Source organism: Ciconia boyciana, chromosome 2 (assembly GCF_034638445.1).
Source record: "Ciconia boyciana chromosome 2, ASM3463844v1, whole genome shotgun sequence".
NCBI lineage: Eukaryota > Metazoa > Chordata > Aves > Ciconiiformes > Ciconiidae > Ciconia > Ciconia boyciana.
In genome coordinates, this window is record NC_132935.1 from 103,273,146 (window position 1) to 103,287,717 (window position 14,572).

Below are 14,572 nucleotides of genomic sequence, written 5' to 3' on the forward strand. Positions count from 1 at the left end.
TGAACTCTTATCACCTGGCAGCTTAGTTGGAGTGCTGATAAACTAATAGAGTAAAAAAGCTTATGTGTCCTTCTCACTAACAAAAATGAAAAGTGGGTCCATTACCTTTCAAAAGTGTGTGGGGTTGGATTTTTTGACAAGATAGAAATTGAACACCTGAATCTTATGGATTGAGAGAAGATCATGCATTAATAAGAGAAGCCCTGAATAATTCCATTTAACATGGTAATGGAAGTAAAGTCTATTATGTTTGTTGGGAAGGGAGATACAGAGAGTCTTCCTTGATACATGAAACAAATGTGACGATTGTTTTCACTGATGTAAATGGGCATACGCAAAACTTACCCATGTGCTGTTTCTGTATATTTAAGTGGTAAGTCAAACATCACTAGATGGGGTTTATTTTGGGGGGTTTTTTCCATTTGTTACAATTTTCATTCTGGTTTTAGTAAAGTTGTGGTAAACCTTGTGTTTTGGATACTGTTTGAAGTTAGATATTTAATGTATTTTTTATATTAAAACTTACAAATGTGATGTTTTGATTCAACAGCATTCCACGCAACTCCTAATACTTATAAACGAAAGAATACAGAAACAGCATTAGATAATAAGCCTTGTGGACCGCACTGTTATCAACATCTGGTAAGATAACTTCATATGTTAGAATTCACTAAGTGCTAGTGCTAGCTGCAGTATAGCAAGCTACACTTAGTGTAAGGACATGCTCGATCTATGATAGTGCATATACTTGTGGGCCACTTGCAGTCAAGTATGTTATCTTCAGTTTGTGCTAAAGAAAAGAGTTAACTTCCAATCATCAAATGAAAGTCTAAGTAGGAATAATTTTTAGCTCTATTAGATGTAGCCTGAGATATTTGTAGGGAAGAAAGATTATTACCTCCTAATAATGTGCTGCTGTTATTGCGTCTGATCTAGTCAAAGAACTGGGTCTTAGAGACTTACTCTCTCTTAAGTTATCTCACAACTAAAAATTATAAAGGTTTTTTAGTTTGCCAAAGGCGGATTCCATCCAGTACTTGTGCTCTTAAGAAACAACAGGATGGAAATTAAAAAGGGGAAATCCTTAGTAATATAATTTCAAATCTCTCTTGCACTTCCCCTAAATTTATTAGTATGAGAAACCATGTAATTTTCCAATCTAAAAACTTATTATACATTGTCATACCCCTTTCCACTAGAAAACAAATTTCCAGGGATTGCATTTTAAAAAATGCAGAATGCATATTGTTTAAGTGCCATGTGCAAGAAGAGTAGTTGTATTTTGAAGGGTATTCTCTGTGGGAAATTCTCATTTTTTTTCTGTCATCTAGGAAAATAGAAATTTACTACTGAATTATTTTTCACTTGGCAGCCAAAATGAAAGCAGAACTTAAGTACTGACATAAGTACTTTGTAAATGTAGGATATCCCCCCCCCCGCCCCATGATAGCATCAAAAGTATTTACGTTCATGGTTAGAGTACCTTTAACTGGAATTTGTGTGTACATGATTATTTGTAGAACAATGCAAAGTTATACAGTATGCAAGTAGAACGTGTTCTCCCCCAATCCCTGACCACAAGTGAAAACACTTTTTAATTCTTTTACTGAAAATTGTAATGTTTTGTGTTTAGGAAGGTGCAAAGGAGTTTGCAGCTGCCTTGACCGCTGAGCGTATAAAGACACCACCAAAGCGCCCAGGTGGCCGCCGAAGGGGAAGACTTCCAAACAACACCAGCAGACCCAGCACGCCAACAATAAATGTATTGGAATCAAAAGACACAGATAGTGATAGAGAAGCTGGAACTGAAACTGGAGGAGAAAACAATGATAAAGAAGAAGAAGAAAAGAAAGATGAAACATCCAGTTCGTCTGGTAAGGCTAGTCAATGCCTCTTTATTCAATTAGCTGCAGTGCTTGAGAGGATTTAAAAAAACCCACCAAGTTGAGCCATGCGATCCTAGAAACCATGTATTTGGAATGTATGGAACTGAGTGAAAAGACTAATAGAGTAATAATATGAGTTTAATCAAATAGAACCCTGTAAGAAAATTTCCAGACTGTCTTGATTTATGTATAGAGGTGAGAGTGTGTAATTTCAATAACAACTGTTACCTAATTTTTAATTTCTTTAAGAGGTATGTGAAAAGTGCTGTTTTGTTGTGGCACTTAGATTAGGAAACAACAACAAGAAAAACCTGGGATATTTTTAACTACAGTTAATAATTTGACATTTTTAAGGGCTGTGTAAAACTTTTGAAACATAGCCTTACATTGACCCATACTATCAATTATTTATTACAGAAGCAAATTCTAGGTGTCAAACACCGATAAAGATGAAGCCAAATATTGAGCCTCCAGAGAATGTGGAATGGAGTGGTGCAGAAGCCTCAATGTTTAGAGTTCTTATTGGCACCTACTATGACAACTTCTGTGCAATTGCCAGACTGATTGGGACCAAAACGTGTAGGCAGGTAAGAAGGGAAGCTACTTACTAAGGATGATAGCATTTTACTTTTAAAACTGAAGTACAGAAATACTAGTATTGATTACTAGAAGAGAAAATTAATGAATTATCTTGGTTTTCCCAAGAATGCTATGATCTAGAATTCATGCCACAAATATATAAAAGATAGTTTTAAAACTGTTTTTAAATAAAATTTACAGGAGGTTTAAATTAGACTATCTGTTCTTAAATGACAAAAATAATCAACTTTAAATGTATTGAAAAGAGACTATGATTGGATATAATCTGTAAGTTGTTGGTTGGAGGAAATCATACTAACTTAGAAAATGAGCAACTTTCTACTAGTGAGAGATTTATCGTGGATGTATTATGGTATCTCTTGTTAGGTATATGAGTTTAGAGTAAAGGAATCTAGTATTATTGCTCCAGTCCCTGCTGAAGATGTTGATACTCCTCCCAGAAAGAAGAAAAGGAAACACAGGTAAATCTGTTACTAAATAACTTTAGTATAACAATAAATTGGAGATACAGGGGATCAGAACAGAAAGTATTTTGGAGGAAAAGTCATGCAACTCTTCTCTTTTTGCTTCCAAAACCAAAATTTGCAGCAATAAAACAAAATGGTGTTTTGGTTTCAGACAAAAGTCTTACCGCATTGGCAAGTATAACCTTCCATGTCTTTTCCCCTCTCCCTTCTTTTTAACCTCTTTAACAGCCAGATTCTTGTTAGCAGATTCTTGTAGGTGTGCTGCTGCAAGTAGTCAGACTAAGTTTAGATTAGAAATACTCTACACAGCTTGTTATAACATTCAAGATATTGCGGTATAATTTTGTTTGCAGCAATAAATATTAAATTTACAAGTGTTATAATGGGATTCAATAGTGATTATATGTTATTTTGTAAATTAAAATTCATGGGGTTTTTATGGTAAAGTGTATTCCATTAAGATTCAGATGATCAGTAAGCAAAAATGTTGTAGCAAACTAGTAGGGTTGCCTTTTTTCTTTGAGAGACTGTTCCTTTGTAGCACCCTAGTTTCATTATCAACTAGAACTTCAACTAAAGAACCAGGTTAACAAGTTGTTATTTAAAGTGAAGCTGCAATGAAGAACAAAATCAAGCTTTTTGCTGGAGCCACAAAGACCATCTGAAACAATTTCTGTTGAAATTGTAAACTTGGTGGCTGCTGTCTGTAAGTGAAATGCATTTTTCTTTGAGTCTCCTGAGGTATGAAAAATGCAACTCTGCGTTGACTATTTTTATTCCCAGGGATAAGAATATAGGAGATAAAAAGCTGACTGAAAATTAGCAAGGACATTTATTTTCTGCAAGCAATAAGTATACTTTTTTCCATAAAGTTTCCTATTTCTCCCCTTAACTTTCTTTATTTTCCCCCAAATGTGTTCTTCCAGTTCTTCTCTCATCAATTCTTCTTGCTTCTGTCTTAGCTTGTCTAAGTATATCTATTATTTCCAGGCTTAGTGAAATTCCTGATACTGGCTCAAAGATACTGTTGACATGGAGTAGAATGTTTCTGCTTTGTAGCATAGAGGCAGCTGATGTGACAGCTGATGTGAGCTAGGAAAAGATTCAGTGAGCATCTGGAAGAGATTCTGTTCTCAACATAAACTATTGATTTAATGCTCTTGGGACAGTTTTTAAGTTTTTGGGCATTTGGTGGGCTTGACTGTTTAAATCTGGAGTTATTAGCCATAGTGCAAGTTTGGAATACGCAGTAGGGAATTAGCTTTCTTTCAGATTCACACAAATTGCTATAAAAATGGTGCCACTACATCTATTTGAAAAGAGCAACTAAGAGGCTCAAATGTATTTTGAAGCGGAAATGGATTATATGGTTACCAGGTTGACATTTTTTTGAAGGAGTTTTGAGACTTTTTTTGGTTTGGTTTTTTTTCCACCCAAATAAATAAAAGCACATATCATTACTTGGGGTTTCTTCTGTTATTTTGTTCTTATTAGTTGCCAATATAAAAACTTTTATGCTAGCAATTTAGTTTTGAAATGCCTTTTAATTATTTTAACTCTCGTTGAAGGAAGGAGATAATTATTTTTATTTGATTTCACAGAATATGTGGCAATCAAGCTGTCTCCATTCTTCTATGTGCAGTAGTCTTTTTTTAAAAAAGGAAAACCTTTTAGCCCGCCTACATACAACTGTAATCTGAGTACTCGCTAAAGATGTCGCACAACTAGCAATTGGGAAAACCATCTGGAAGTCTTTCTTTGTTTCTTACATTTCTTTGAGTTGAGTTTACTCACTCCTAGAGTAAATCCAGTCCTAGAGCCAGGAAGGCCCTTCTGTCCTGTTTGCACTTTTCCATTGCAAGGGACTTACTGGTCTGCAGGTTTTCCACGTGTACATGCGGTAGACAGCCTTCGACCAAAAGCAGTATTCACTAAAGAGAAAAGCACCAGCAGAAGGCTGCTTTTAATGGCCTCCTGTAACTGATTTGATAGCAGATTTTCTTACAAGACTTCGCCTATTTACCATGTGATCTTGGTGCCTATATAGGCATACTGAGCAACTAGCTGGCAAGAGTAGACCCCTCTTGGGTAGTAAAAGATATTCTCTCCCTCCTTCCAATGTCATTTTTGTTAGATAGCCATAATAAGGCCGATCAATGAGAGAAGACTTTTTATATAGTTGTTTTTTGGAGAGCCAGTAAGTGTCAGAGCCTGTCCTATGTATCAGAGACTACCCAGGCAGTTTGTGAAAACTCTGCTTTGCTGGAGGAGTAAGTATTTGCATAGAAGCCAACAGAAAAATATGAACCAAGAAAGAATTCAGGAAAGCATGAGCATGTGCTGGAGGGAGAGTACTTCAGCACTGTTCATTCTCTTATGTGTATGTTTTCTTCCATTACTGGGAGCTGAATTGTAACTAATCAACACTCCTTCCTCTGGATTGGTAAGGATCTGTTATTGATTGTAGGGCCATGCAATGCTGCTTCTTGTTTATTTTTGTTTTCCTCCCCTCCCTCATCCCCTATTCTGATGCAAGTCTACTTAGTAAACTTTATTTGACAGTATTTTCTTTTTTCCCATTTTCTCATTTTCCTCTTCCTGTCCCTACCTTCCACTGGACTACTGTTCACTGCATATGTTTGAATAGCTTACATGGTTCTCCCTAAAGTTCAGGGTGCTTTTTTATGGGGATTTAAAGGCAAAAGGTGCAGCTGAGGCATTGGCACAGGTACTGTTATGTGCCACCTGGTTGGAAGGCTGAGTCTTAGAGTGGCAGGGAGGCCGTGGATAAGATAGGATTTAGGAGACTGAAAAGAAGTCTTTGAGTGATGCCAGAAAATCAAACCCTGCAAAGACTTAACTACATATATTGACATAATTGGCACGTATTTTGAATTTTGAGTGCTATTTCAGGTAGCAGAGCATCCCTGTGCAGAGAAAGAAATGTTAGTGTGGCCTCTTCCAAAGAATGCATTTCTACTGCCTGACTGGCTGATACCAGTGCCTCCTGAAAACACTGGCAAAATCTAGTAGGTTGTTAGCAGAGAACAACAATGTTTTTGACAGCTTCTGTCATAATGTTTCTGGAAACACTTCTTTTCTAAGCTGGCTACCCTGCAGATGTCAGCAACCACATGTACAAATCCACCTGCTTGCTTGGAAATCTGCCACTGAGTTTCCTTTTTGCTTTTTTTTATGAAGCTTCGAGTCACGAGTGTTTTCTCAAGTTTCTGTCTTTTTTCCTTGCCTTTGCTTCCTAGTGCATGGGACCAGATCTTGCCTTTTGTTTCTGGTTGAGACAGCAGATTATAGGGCAGATAGGTAAACTAGTCCACCTTCAGTATGGTACACATTCAGGCTTCAGCTTTGTGCACTAATTGGGGGACCTTGAAGTGCTTCCTGGCAGTTTTTGACAGTTGCAAGTCAATGAATGTACTATTTGATTGTGCTAATCAAACCTCCTGTCGAATTGGTCAGTGTTGGCAGCTGTCTTTGGTCACTCCCCACAATTCATGCTCACACCGTATGTCTCCAGCTCCTTTCTTGCTAGGGTCTCTTCCTCTTGTGACACCAATCTCTGTTACAAGAGTGGCTAAGCTGATGCCTTTGTCATTGTGACTGCCATATTTAATTTTCTATCCATTTTGCATTGTTAGTATTAATCCTTTGTTGATGGTGGCAATCTTTGTCATATTCAGGTGACCTTTGTCCATACAGTCTATACTTTGCTGTAGAAACCAAAAAGTCTCAGGTGGCAACTAGTCAGCAAGTGGTATTTTACTTCTAAAGTATTAGGATAGTGCTTACCTAAAAAAAAACAAAAAACCCCCCTAACAACACCCCCCACCAAAAAAAAAAACCCCAGTTGCTAATGAAGTGGTGTTTTAAGTCTATCCACAGAAAGCTTTTAAGGATTTGGTATGCTAGTAGGGCCTTATTATCTTGGGCTGAGAGACAAGCTTCTGTGAAAGAATTGTTCAAAAATATGGTATATGTTACATTTGCCGAATATCAGCCAGACAAAAAAGAAAAGTAGTTTGATGTGCATTAGAGTAATTTAAGTAAAAATTCCACTCCTTCTTTCAATTATATGGGAACTGTCTTCTTACAAAGAGTCAGCATCTCATAATTCATAAATATATGTTGGTAGCCTTTTTTTCTAGAGTGTGTCACTCTTAATAGGAATGTTATCTATTTATTACAGTGCTCTGTAATGTCTTTGGGTTTGTTCCCTCCCCTCAACCTCAGATACTTGGACAAGTCTTCCTCTGTGGGTTTCTAACTTGTATGGATTCCTTCAAATGCTTGTAAGAAAGTTTGCTGTCTAGCACTTAATGTTAAGTCTAACAGTAAAGCTTTGAACGAGCAATTGCATAGAGAATCTTGTTTACCTAAAGCTGTTGTGTGTGCTGGGGGGGCCAGCACACCATTCCATTAAAGTAGAAATTGATATCATGCTTTTATGAAAGAAGTAGCAGCTAAAAAGTCCTATTTAAGTAGTTACAGTGGGAGATACTTTTTCAGAGTGCAAACCTCCGAGTGTTGCATTCACTGAAAGGCAGAATAGCTTTCTAAGTGTTCTGTGCTGGGGATTTTTGAGTACCTGTGTTCATGAGTATTTTGGACTGCTAAATAAATCTGCACAGAACGTGAGGTTGCTAGGTGCAGCTAGCAGAGGGTTTTTTTGGCCAGGGAATGAGGTTTCTCCCATATTCTCTTAATGTTGCTATATGACATACTAAGAAACTCCAAGAAGTATAAAGTTTGAAAATCCTTAATCTGAATTTTTTTAAAAAACACTACACAGCAAAAACACCACTTCTTGCAAAGGGAGTGCTTAGTTAAGCTAATGGAGAAAGAGGACATTGAAGGAAAACTGTAAGGATGTAAGAGAAAGGCGCATAGAGTTTGAAGTAGAAGGGAAAAGGCTTAGCACAGTACCACCAGTCAGAACAAACTGGGGAAAAGTCTGTCCACCCAGAAGAGATACTGAGGCCACATCAATGTGGCTGTGCCAGACAGATGTGATTTCCTGTTGTCATATACTTGGAGCTCAGCAGATGAAGGGTAGTACCTGGCTGTGATCTGTGGGAGACTACCAGCGGGGTGCTGGGGCCAAGTCCTGTGAAGCAGCAGACAGACCTTCACTCCCCTATTTAGACATGTCCCTGCATATCTGCAATTCTGTATCCTTCCTTCTGCTGCTGCTTCTGCCTACTAGAAGCAGCTCCAGCAGCCTCCTCTTTGCAGGTTTTCCTTAAAGGCCATCTGAATGTAAGCATCTCTCTAGCCTGGGCTGGGTGGGGGCTGCTCGTCAGTACAATCCTGGGACTAGAGGAATGGTGTGGGGAGGGGGAGGGAGCAGCCTGCAGAGTGTTGATCTTGTCAGCTCCAAGACACTGGGACAGGGTGGTTCTGCTGCAGCCACTTCTGAGTTGTGTGCAGCTGGCAGATGTTCATGTTACCAGAAACGTGCCTGTTTTAAGTCTTGTGGGTGCAAGATGCAGCTACCTTTCCCAGCCCACTGCAGGAGGAGTTCCTGTCAACCTTCTTGTGTTTGTTTTGTGTTTTTGCAGGTTGTGGGCTGCTCATTGCAGAAAGATACAGCTGAAAAAGGGTTAGCATCTTTCCATTCAATTTATGTCCTGAACTCTTAAGATCCTACTATTGCTTTTTTGGGTTTTTTTGGGGGGGTTTGGGGGGTTTTTTGTTTGTTTTTGTTTGGTGGTTTGTTTTTTTTTTTTAATGTTAGGCCATTATATACATTCCATGGGGAGCTAGAGATTATAGGGGGAATAAAAAGAAAAAAAGGAAGCTCTCATTATAGATATTGTAGGGACAAAAGGTACTGTTTGGTTTACATAATGGGAAGAGCTCTGTATAATTCAATAAAAAGGGGAGGAGGCTGAATTTACAATCTTTTCAGTATGGCCTCACTGAAGTACAGATAAAAATGGTATTAACAATAGGAGCTGCAATAAGAAGCGGCATTTTTTTTTTTAACAGCTTATTTTCGAAATAGTTATCTGAAAATTTGTTGAGAGTGGTTGGGACTTCTAGCAACATAAATAATTGATCATTTTGTGTCTCTCTCCTTTTTGGTTGCTGATTGCTAACTTGAGCATTTTTACAAATACATGCAAACCCAACACAAACTCAGGAGCATTAACAGCAAATATAATTTATATAGCACCAAATTCTCCTAGCTGGTCTATAGGTAAAGCCCTAGACTTGTCCCCTATAGTCCCTCCTTGCCTATAAGATGTTAGCGTTGTCTGTATTGGAAAATTGACTTGAGAAAGCACTGTGGTATAATGACCAGCTATTATTTTGCCAGTGTATCTGTTTGCAAGTTGGCTGTTGCTCCACAGTAAAACTTGCTTTGGGTATTTGAGCAAATTTACTTTGCTGAATAATATCAGTGTTACTCTAGAACATGTTCACATGGAAAATTATACCATTGTAGTTTCGTTTTTCAGTTTTCCCCAGTAAACAGTTTTCCACTCCGAATACTCGAAGCAGCTGAGTAATGGGAAGAATGAAGTGCACTAGGAAGCAGGCAACTAATGGTGGCAAACACCTAACTAGTGTTACAGTTCTGGTTTGGTGTCTTTCGGTTTTTTAACCCCACTGATCATAGGTTTGGGATTTTTTGTTCATTTTTGGGGTTTTCTTAGTTAAATGAATAAAAGGGAATTTATACTTTAAAGAGTGAAGGGAACTGCATATTGTTTGTTTGGACCTTTCAACTTTACAAAATGTTGCTATTTTTATTCAGATGGGTCATCGAATCATGTTTACAACTATCAGCCATGTGATCATCCACGTCAGCCTTGTGATAGCTCATGCCCATGTGTAATTGCTCAAAACTTCTGTGAGAAGTTTTGTCAGTGCAGCTCAGAATGTAAGTAAAACATTTAAAAGCTATAAATGTATTTCACTGTCCCAACATCTAACTCTGTACTAGCAGGCAGTCTGTATTGCAGACAGTGTTTGCAGGAGCAGCAAATTGTGTCAAATGGTGTGAGAAGGGAGCACATGTTCAGTTTAATTTGGCCCTCTTTATTAGCCATTGAATGAAGTCAGAAACAGTCTTCAGACCTAAAATTGAGGAAGACTAAAGTAAAATGAGAGAAGGAAGGAATTTACTCCCGAATGCCCTACACAGATATCAATGGCTATGTTTTTTTTAATATTCTGATATGCTACAATCTGCACTGTCTTAATTTTACAAAGTACTTTTTTTCATACTTGCCCTGTTTGTTTTCCATATATTCCTTTGTAGGCCAAAACAGGTTTCCTGGATGTCGTTGTAAAGCACAATGCAACACTAAGCAGTGTCCATGTTACCTAGCTGTACGTGAATGTGATCCTGACCTCTGTTTAACATGTGGAGCAGCCGACCACTGGGACAGCAAAAATGTTTCTTGCAAGAACTGCAGCATTCAGAGAGGATCCAAAAAAGTATGTAGATAGTTATACAACTGTGTGCTTATTGCCTTGGTTTTGAGGCATTTTTGTAATTTTCATGCCAAGAATGGAACTTCTTTGCCTTCATGCTGTCAAACAGGAAAAGGAAAACAAAAAACCAAAAAGGGAGGTAGCTGTCACTTATGTCAGCTTGCTTATGTGCTGCTGTTAAGCTCTGTGTACGTTTTGTCATGTACCAGTTAGTGTTTTCTGTGTAACACTGAAGTAGAATATCTCCTTTTCCCCATTCAGGCTTTGCTTGTAATTTGCAAATAGGCTGCTGTTTTAAAGTGATAGCTCCATCAGTCTTTCCCTAGATAAGCATAAAGAAGTTTGGCTGAGCTATCTCTTTCTTCAGTTGTTGATTCTAAAGCACAAACTTGTGTACAGTCTACCAAAGATATCTCAAAAGCTGGTTCAGCTCTGTCAAATAAATAAATAAACAAACCAAGGTTTATTTCTGCTCCGGAACATCTTCTCACAAACTAGTTCAGTCGAATACTGAGCTAATCAGTAGTGGGCTCCTGTCGGCACACCTTTCTAGATTGAAGACCTTAGTGTATACGTTTTTATGTAACATCCTCATTTCAAGGTTAAACTAAAATTTTTATTGGTTTTCAAGTACTTCATGTGGTTTTTCTTTCACATACAACTTCTGATCCACAAGCTGTAATTTCAGGGTGCATTTGATAATTAGAATAATCTGTGTTTGTCCTCTCTCCTGGAGCCCCAGCATACGTTTCATTAAGTGATACAATTAAAAACAAAACAAAAAACAAACCAAAAACCAAATCCAAGCCAAGCATGTCTAAACTTCTTGGTTTTTCTCTCCCACAGCACTTGCTATTGGCACCTTCAGATGTGGCAGGCTGGGGAATTTTCATCAAAGATCCTGTACAGAAGAATGAATTCATCTCTGAATACTGTGGTGAGGTAAGGATGGAGAACACTGGTTATGTATGAGCTTAACTGGTGAAGTTGTGATGGCTAGGGACCAAGAGATCATCTCTAACTTGGTATCATGTTTAGACGGAGAGATGTGGTTGACTAAGTATACAGCTACTGCTGCCAGAGGCTCCAAACCCAAGAGCTAGATGGTTGAAATGTCACAAAAAAATTGACATAGGTTCTTGTGAGAATGAGAGGCTGGAGTGTCATTTTAATCTTAGATGTAATTTCAGTTCAGGCGTGCCTGGAATTTTGTGCAAAATCATTTAGTATAGTACTAAAATTCAGTAGGTGCTTTCACTAAATTATGTTCTATAGTAATAAGAAAACTCTGAATCAGGTATGTAGTCTTGATTTTTGAGATGAGAAGCCAATTCTTGCTTTCCTTCAGCTCTGAAAGAACTTATTTATGCTAAGAGCAAACCATGGTTGTTTGATGAGCGCAGAATGCTTGCTGCAAACAGTACTTTATGTTTGGGAATATTTTCAGTCCCAGAGAATAAAAAAAGCCACCTTTCTTTCAGAATGTCTGGGTTTTTTGACCTTAAGCTGCTACAGTTACAAAAGGGGAGAAGTGGTCTCTTTTATAATTACTATTTCTTTCAGATTATTTCTCAGGATGAGGCAGACAGAAGAGGAAAAGTATACGACAAATACATGTGCAGCTTTCTGTTTAACTTGAATAATGGTATGTATGTACTAGCCACAACCCTTGCAGCATAAATAAAATATGTATGCTCACTATTTTGTTCAGCCCTGTTCTTTTGCAGGCAGCAGGTAACATTGAGAAATTTTTTTTCTGCAGATCTTTTCCTAGCAATGTGTAGATTCCTAATATTGATAGGTAGTGCTTTTTTTTTTCTTAAGTACTAGTCAACTAGATAGATAGTAGCAATAGAGCCTATTACAAGCCAAATATACAAGATGAGTTGAGTAGAAGTAGAATTTAATGGAGTAAAATTATGTGCAAGCATTAGTAAAGTAGCCTAAAGAATTTAAAAGGCTTGCTAAGTATTGTCTGAAATAATTTTACTGTGACTTAAATTAGCAGTAAGTTATGTTGGTAATTTTGTGTTGGGGGAAGAAAAACCACACAGACATGTGGCTACTGCCACTTGAAGAGAAAAATACAGACTGCACTGTGTCAAGTGTGAAATACTAAAAAATATTTGAAAGGGGGAAAAAAAAGCTGCTTTATGTCAATGTTGACTTAGCATATTTATGGAGCTTGTCCTTGTGGAATAAAGGTAGAGAAGCTTCAAATGAGAAGCCTAAGTAGTGCCACTGTGGCAGGAGATCAATGTAATGCAGTGTGGGGCAGCAGGAATATTTTGAGTCTCACAGAACAATACAGTTATTATAGGATGATGTGCCAGCTTTTCCATGTGGGAAGCTGAGCATTATCTTTTCCAGCTGCTAAAATCCAAGCACACTAGGTATTAAACACAAAAACTTGTTTGTAGGTGACCTATCCATCTTTTGTGGTTTTGTTTCCCCCCCCCCCCTCCCCAGATTTTGTGGTTGATGCAACACGCAAGGGCAACAAAATTAGATTTGCAAACCATTCAGTAAATCCCAACTGCTATGCAAAAGGTAAGTTTTAACTTTACTTGCTTTTAGCAACGTATGAAATGTGGGATACTTATTTAGACTACACATTTTATCAGTATTTGTGTTAATGTAAGTTTAAATTTCTTTTAAACAGTTATGATGGTTAATGGTGATCACAGAATAGGAATATTTGCTAAAAGAGCCATTCAGACTGGTGAAGAACTGTTCTTTGACTACAGGTTGGTAGATGGATTTTGTAATTTCTTCCTATCATAGACTGGATTAGTTTTCAGTATTTCTGCCCAGGTCATAATTAATTACTGTGCCTGCCTCCTTACAGCCTCAGGTCTCAGCATTTTTTTTAAGCCAGATAGATACCATAGTAAGGCTGCCTTGAGAAAAGCAGCTGGTTAAGAACCTTGCAAACTTGGAACACTGGCTTGTATAGCGAAAAGTTTAGTGACAAAGAGGGACAGACCTGCATATTAAATTTTATCTGGTAGGGTTCCCTAGGTAGCAGTATGGGTTGTCTCTTCCATCATTCAGAAATGGGCAAGAAGTATTCTTACATTATTACAGAGAAGTGCTTGCTAAGATTGCGTTCACACTTTCCTCTAAGATCATCTCACTTGAAGAAAACTAAGCTGTCCAGTGATGATACTGTGTAAGTCAACCTTGAGAAATGCAGCTGTTTTCCACTAGCTAAAATGAACATTGTGACATTCAAGGTGAAAAAGTGTGGAATTTTAGTGGTCAAACTCCTCTAAAAGCAGTTTTTTGAGTGGTCAGCATTGTTCTGCATCTGCAAATTCACACAAGGAATAAAGGCCCCAGCTGGAGAGGAAATATAAGTATGAGAGTATTGCAGGCTGTGGTGCTGTGCTGTTACATCAGAACAACAAAGCTGAAATGTTCAGTGTTACTGGTTTTAATTTTTATTGTTCTTTTTTTTCTTTTATTATTTCAGATATAGCCAAGCTGATGCCCTTAAGTATGTGGGCATTGAAAGAGAAATGGAAATCCCTTGACACCAGCTACCTCTTCTTTTAAACAAACAGCTGCCTTATCTTCAGGAATTTCTAGTACTGTGGGCAATTTTAGAAAAATAAAAATGATGCAATTTGAAATTCTGTATTTGCAAAGTACTGTAACAGTAATTTATAGTAACAAATTTAAAAAAAAAAAAACCCAACTTTTTATTGCCTTCTCACCAGCTGCAAAGTGTTTTGTACCTATGAACTTTTGCAATAATGTGGTGTGGTACATTTTTTTTCAACCTTGAATAAAGGATACTTGAACTTCTTCATTTTTACTGGAACTGAGTTGGAATGTTGAGGAAGCAATGTGAATACTTACTTCTGAGCAAAGAAGTATTCCATACTTGCCTACTTCTGTTACTGTTACTTCAGGTCACATTTAAGATTAACGTGAAGATGTGAAGTGTAGGAGCCAGCAGTCAGGCTGATCATGGGAACTTCAGCATGTATGGCACCTAAGTAAAATAGTCACAGTCTTGAAGCTACATTCTAAAGTGATGGTTGCAGTTTAGAAGTTCCTACAGCTGCTGCTACAGCTAACCTCTTGTCACAATATCAACTGCACTTAATTTTTTAAAGTTTTTCTCTGCTTTTGCTAAGTCTCATCAGTCTC

General features: G+C 37.7%; 1 protein-coding gene across 8 annotated transcripts in view; it reads left to right on the top strand.

Annotated features, from left to right (window-relative positions):
- EZH2 (enhancer of zeste 2 polycomb repressive complex 2 subunit) overlaps positions 1-14,225 on the top strand; it is a 51,598-nt gene extending 37,373 nt beyond the window's left edge. For 7 of the 8 annotated variants that reach the window (XM_072853398.1, XM_072853397.1, XM_072853399.1 and 4 more), the window contains 12 exons: positions 551-642; positions 1,634-1,874; positions 2,304-2,473; positions 2,853-2,947; positions 8,530-8,570; positions 9,732-9,857; positions 10,239-10,417; positions 11,261-11,356; positions 11,978-12,059; positions 12,884-12,964; positions 13,077-13,161; positions 13,890-14,225. In XM_072853398.1, the coding sequence (XP_072709499.1) occupies positions 551-642; positions 1,634-1,874; positions 2,304-2,473; positions 2,853-2,947; positions 8,530-8,570; positions 9,732-9,857; positions 10,239-10,417; positions 11,261-11,356; positions 11,978-12,059; positions 12,884-12,964; positions 13,077-13,161; positions 13,890-13,950 (1,349 nt within the window). In that variant the 3' untranslated portion in view covers positions 13,951-14,225. The remainder of the gene's footprint in view (positions 1-550; positions 643-1,633; positions 1,875-2,303; positions 2,474-2,852; positions 2,948-8,529; positions 8,571-9,731; positions 9,858-10,238; positions 10,418-11,260; positions 11,357-11,977; positions 12,060-12,883; positions 12,965-13,076; positions 13,162-13,889) is intronic. The other variant, XM_072853396.1, reaches the window with a different exon arrangement.
- The last annotated feature ends 347 nt before the right edge of the window (positions 14,226-14,572 follow it).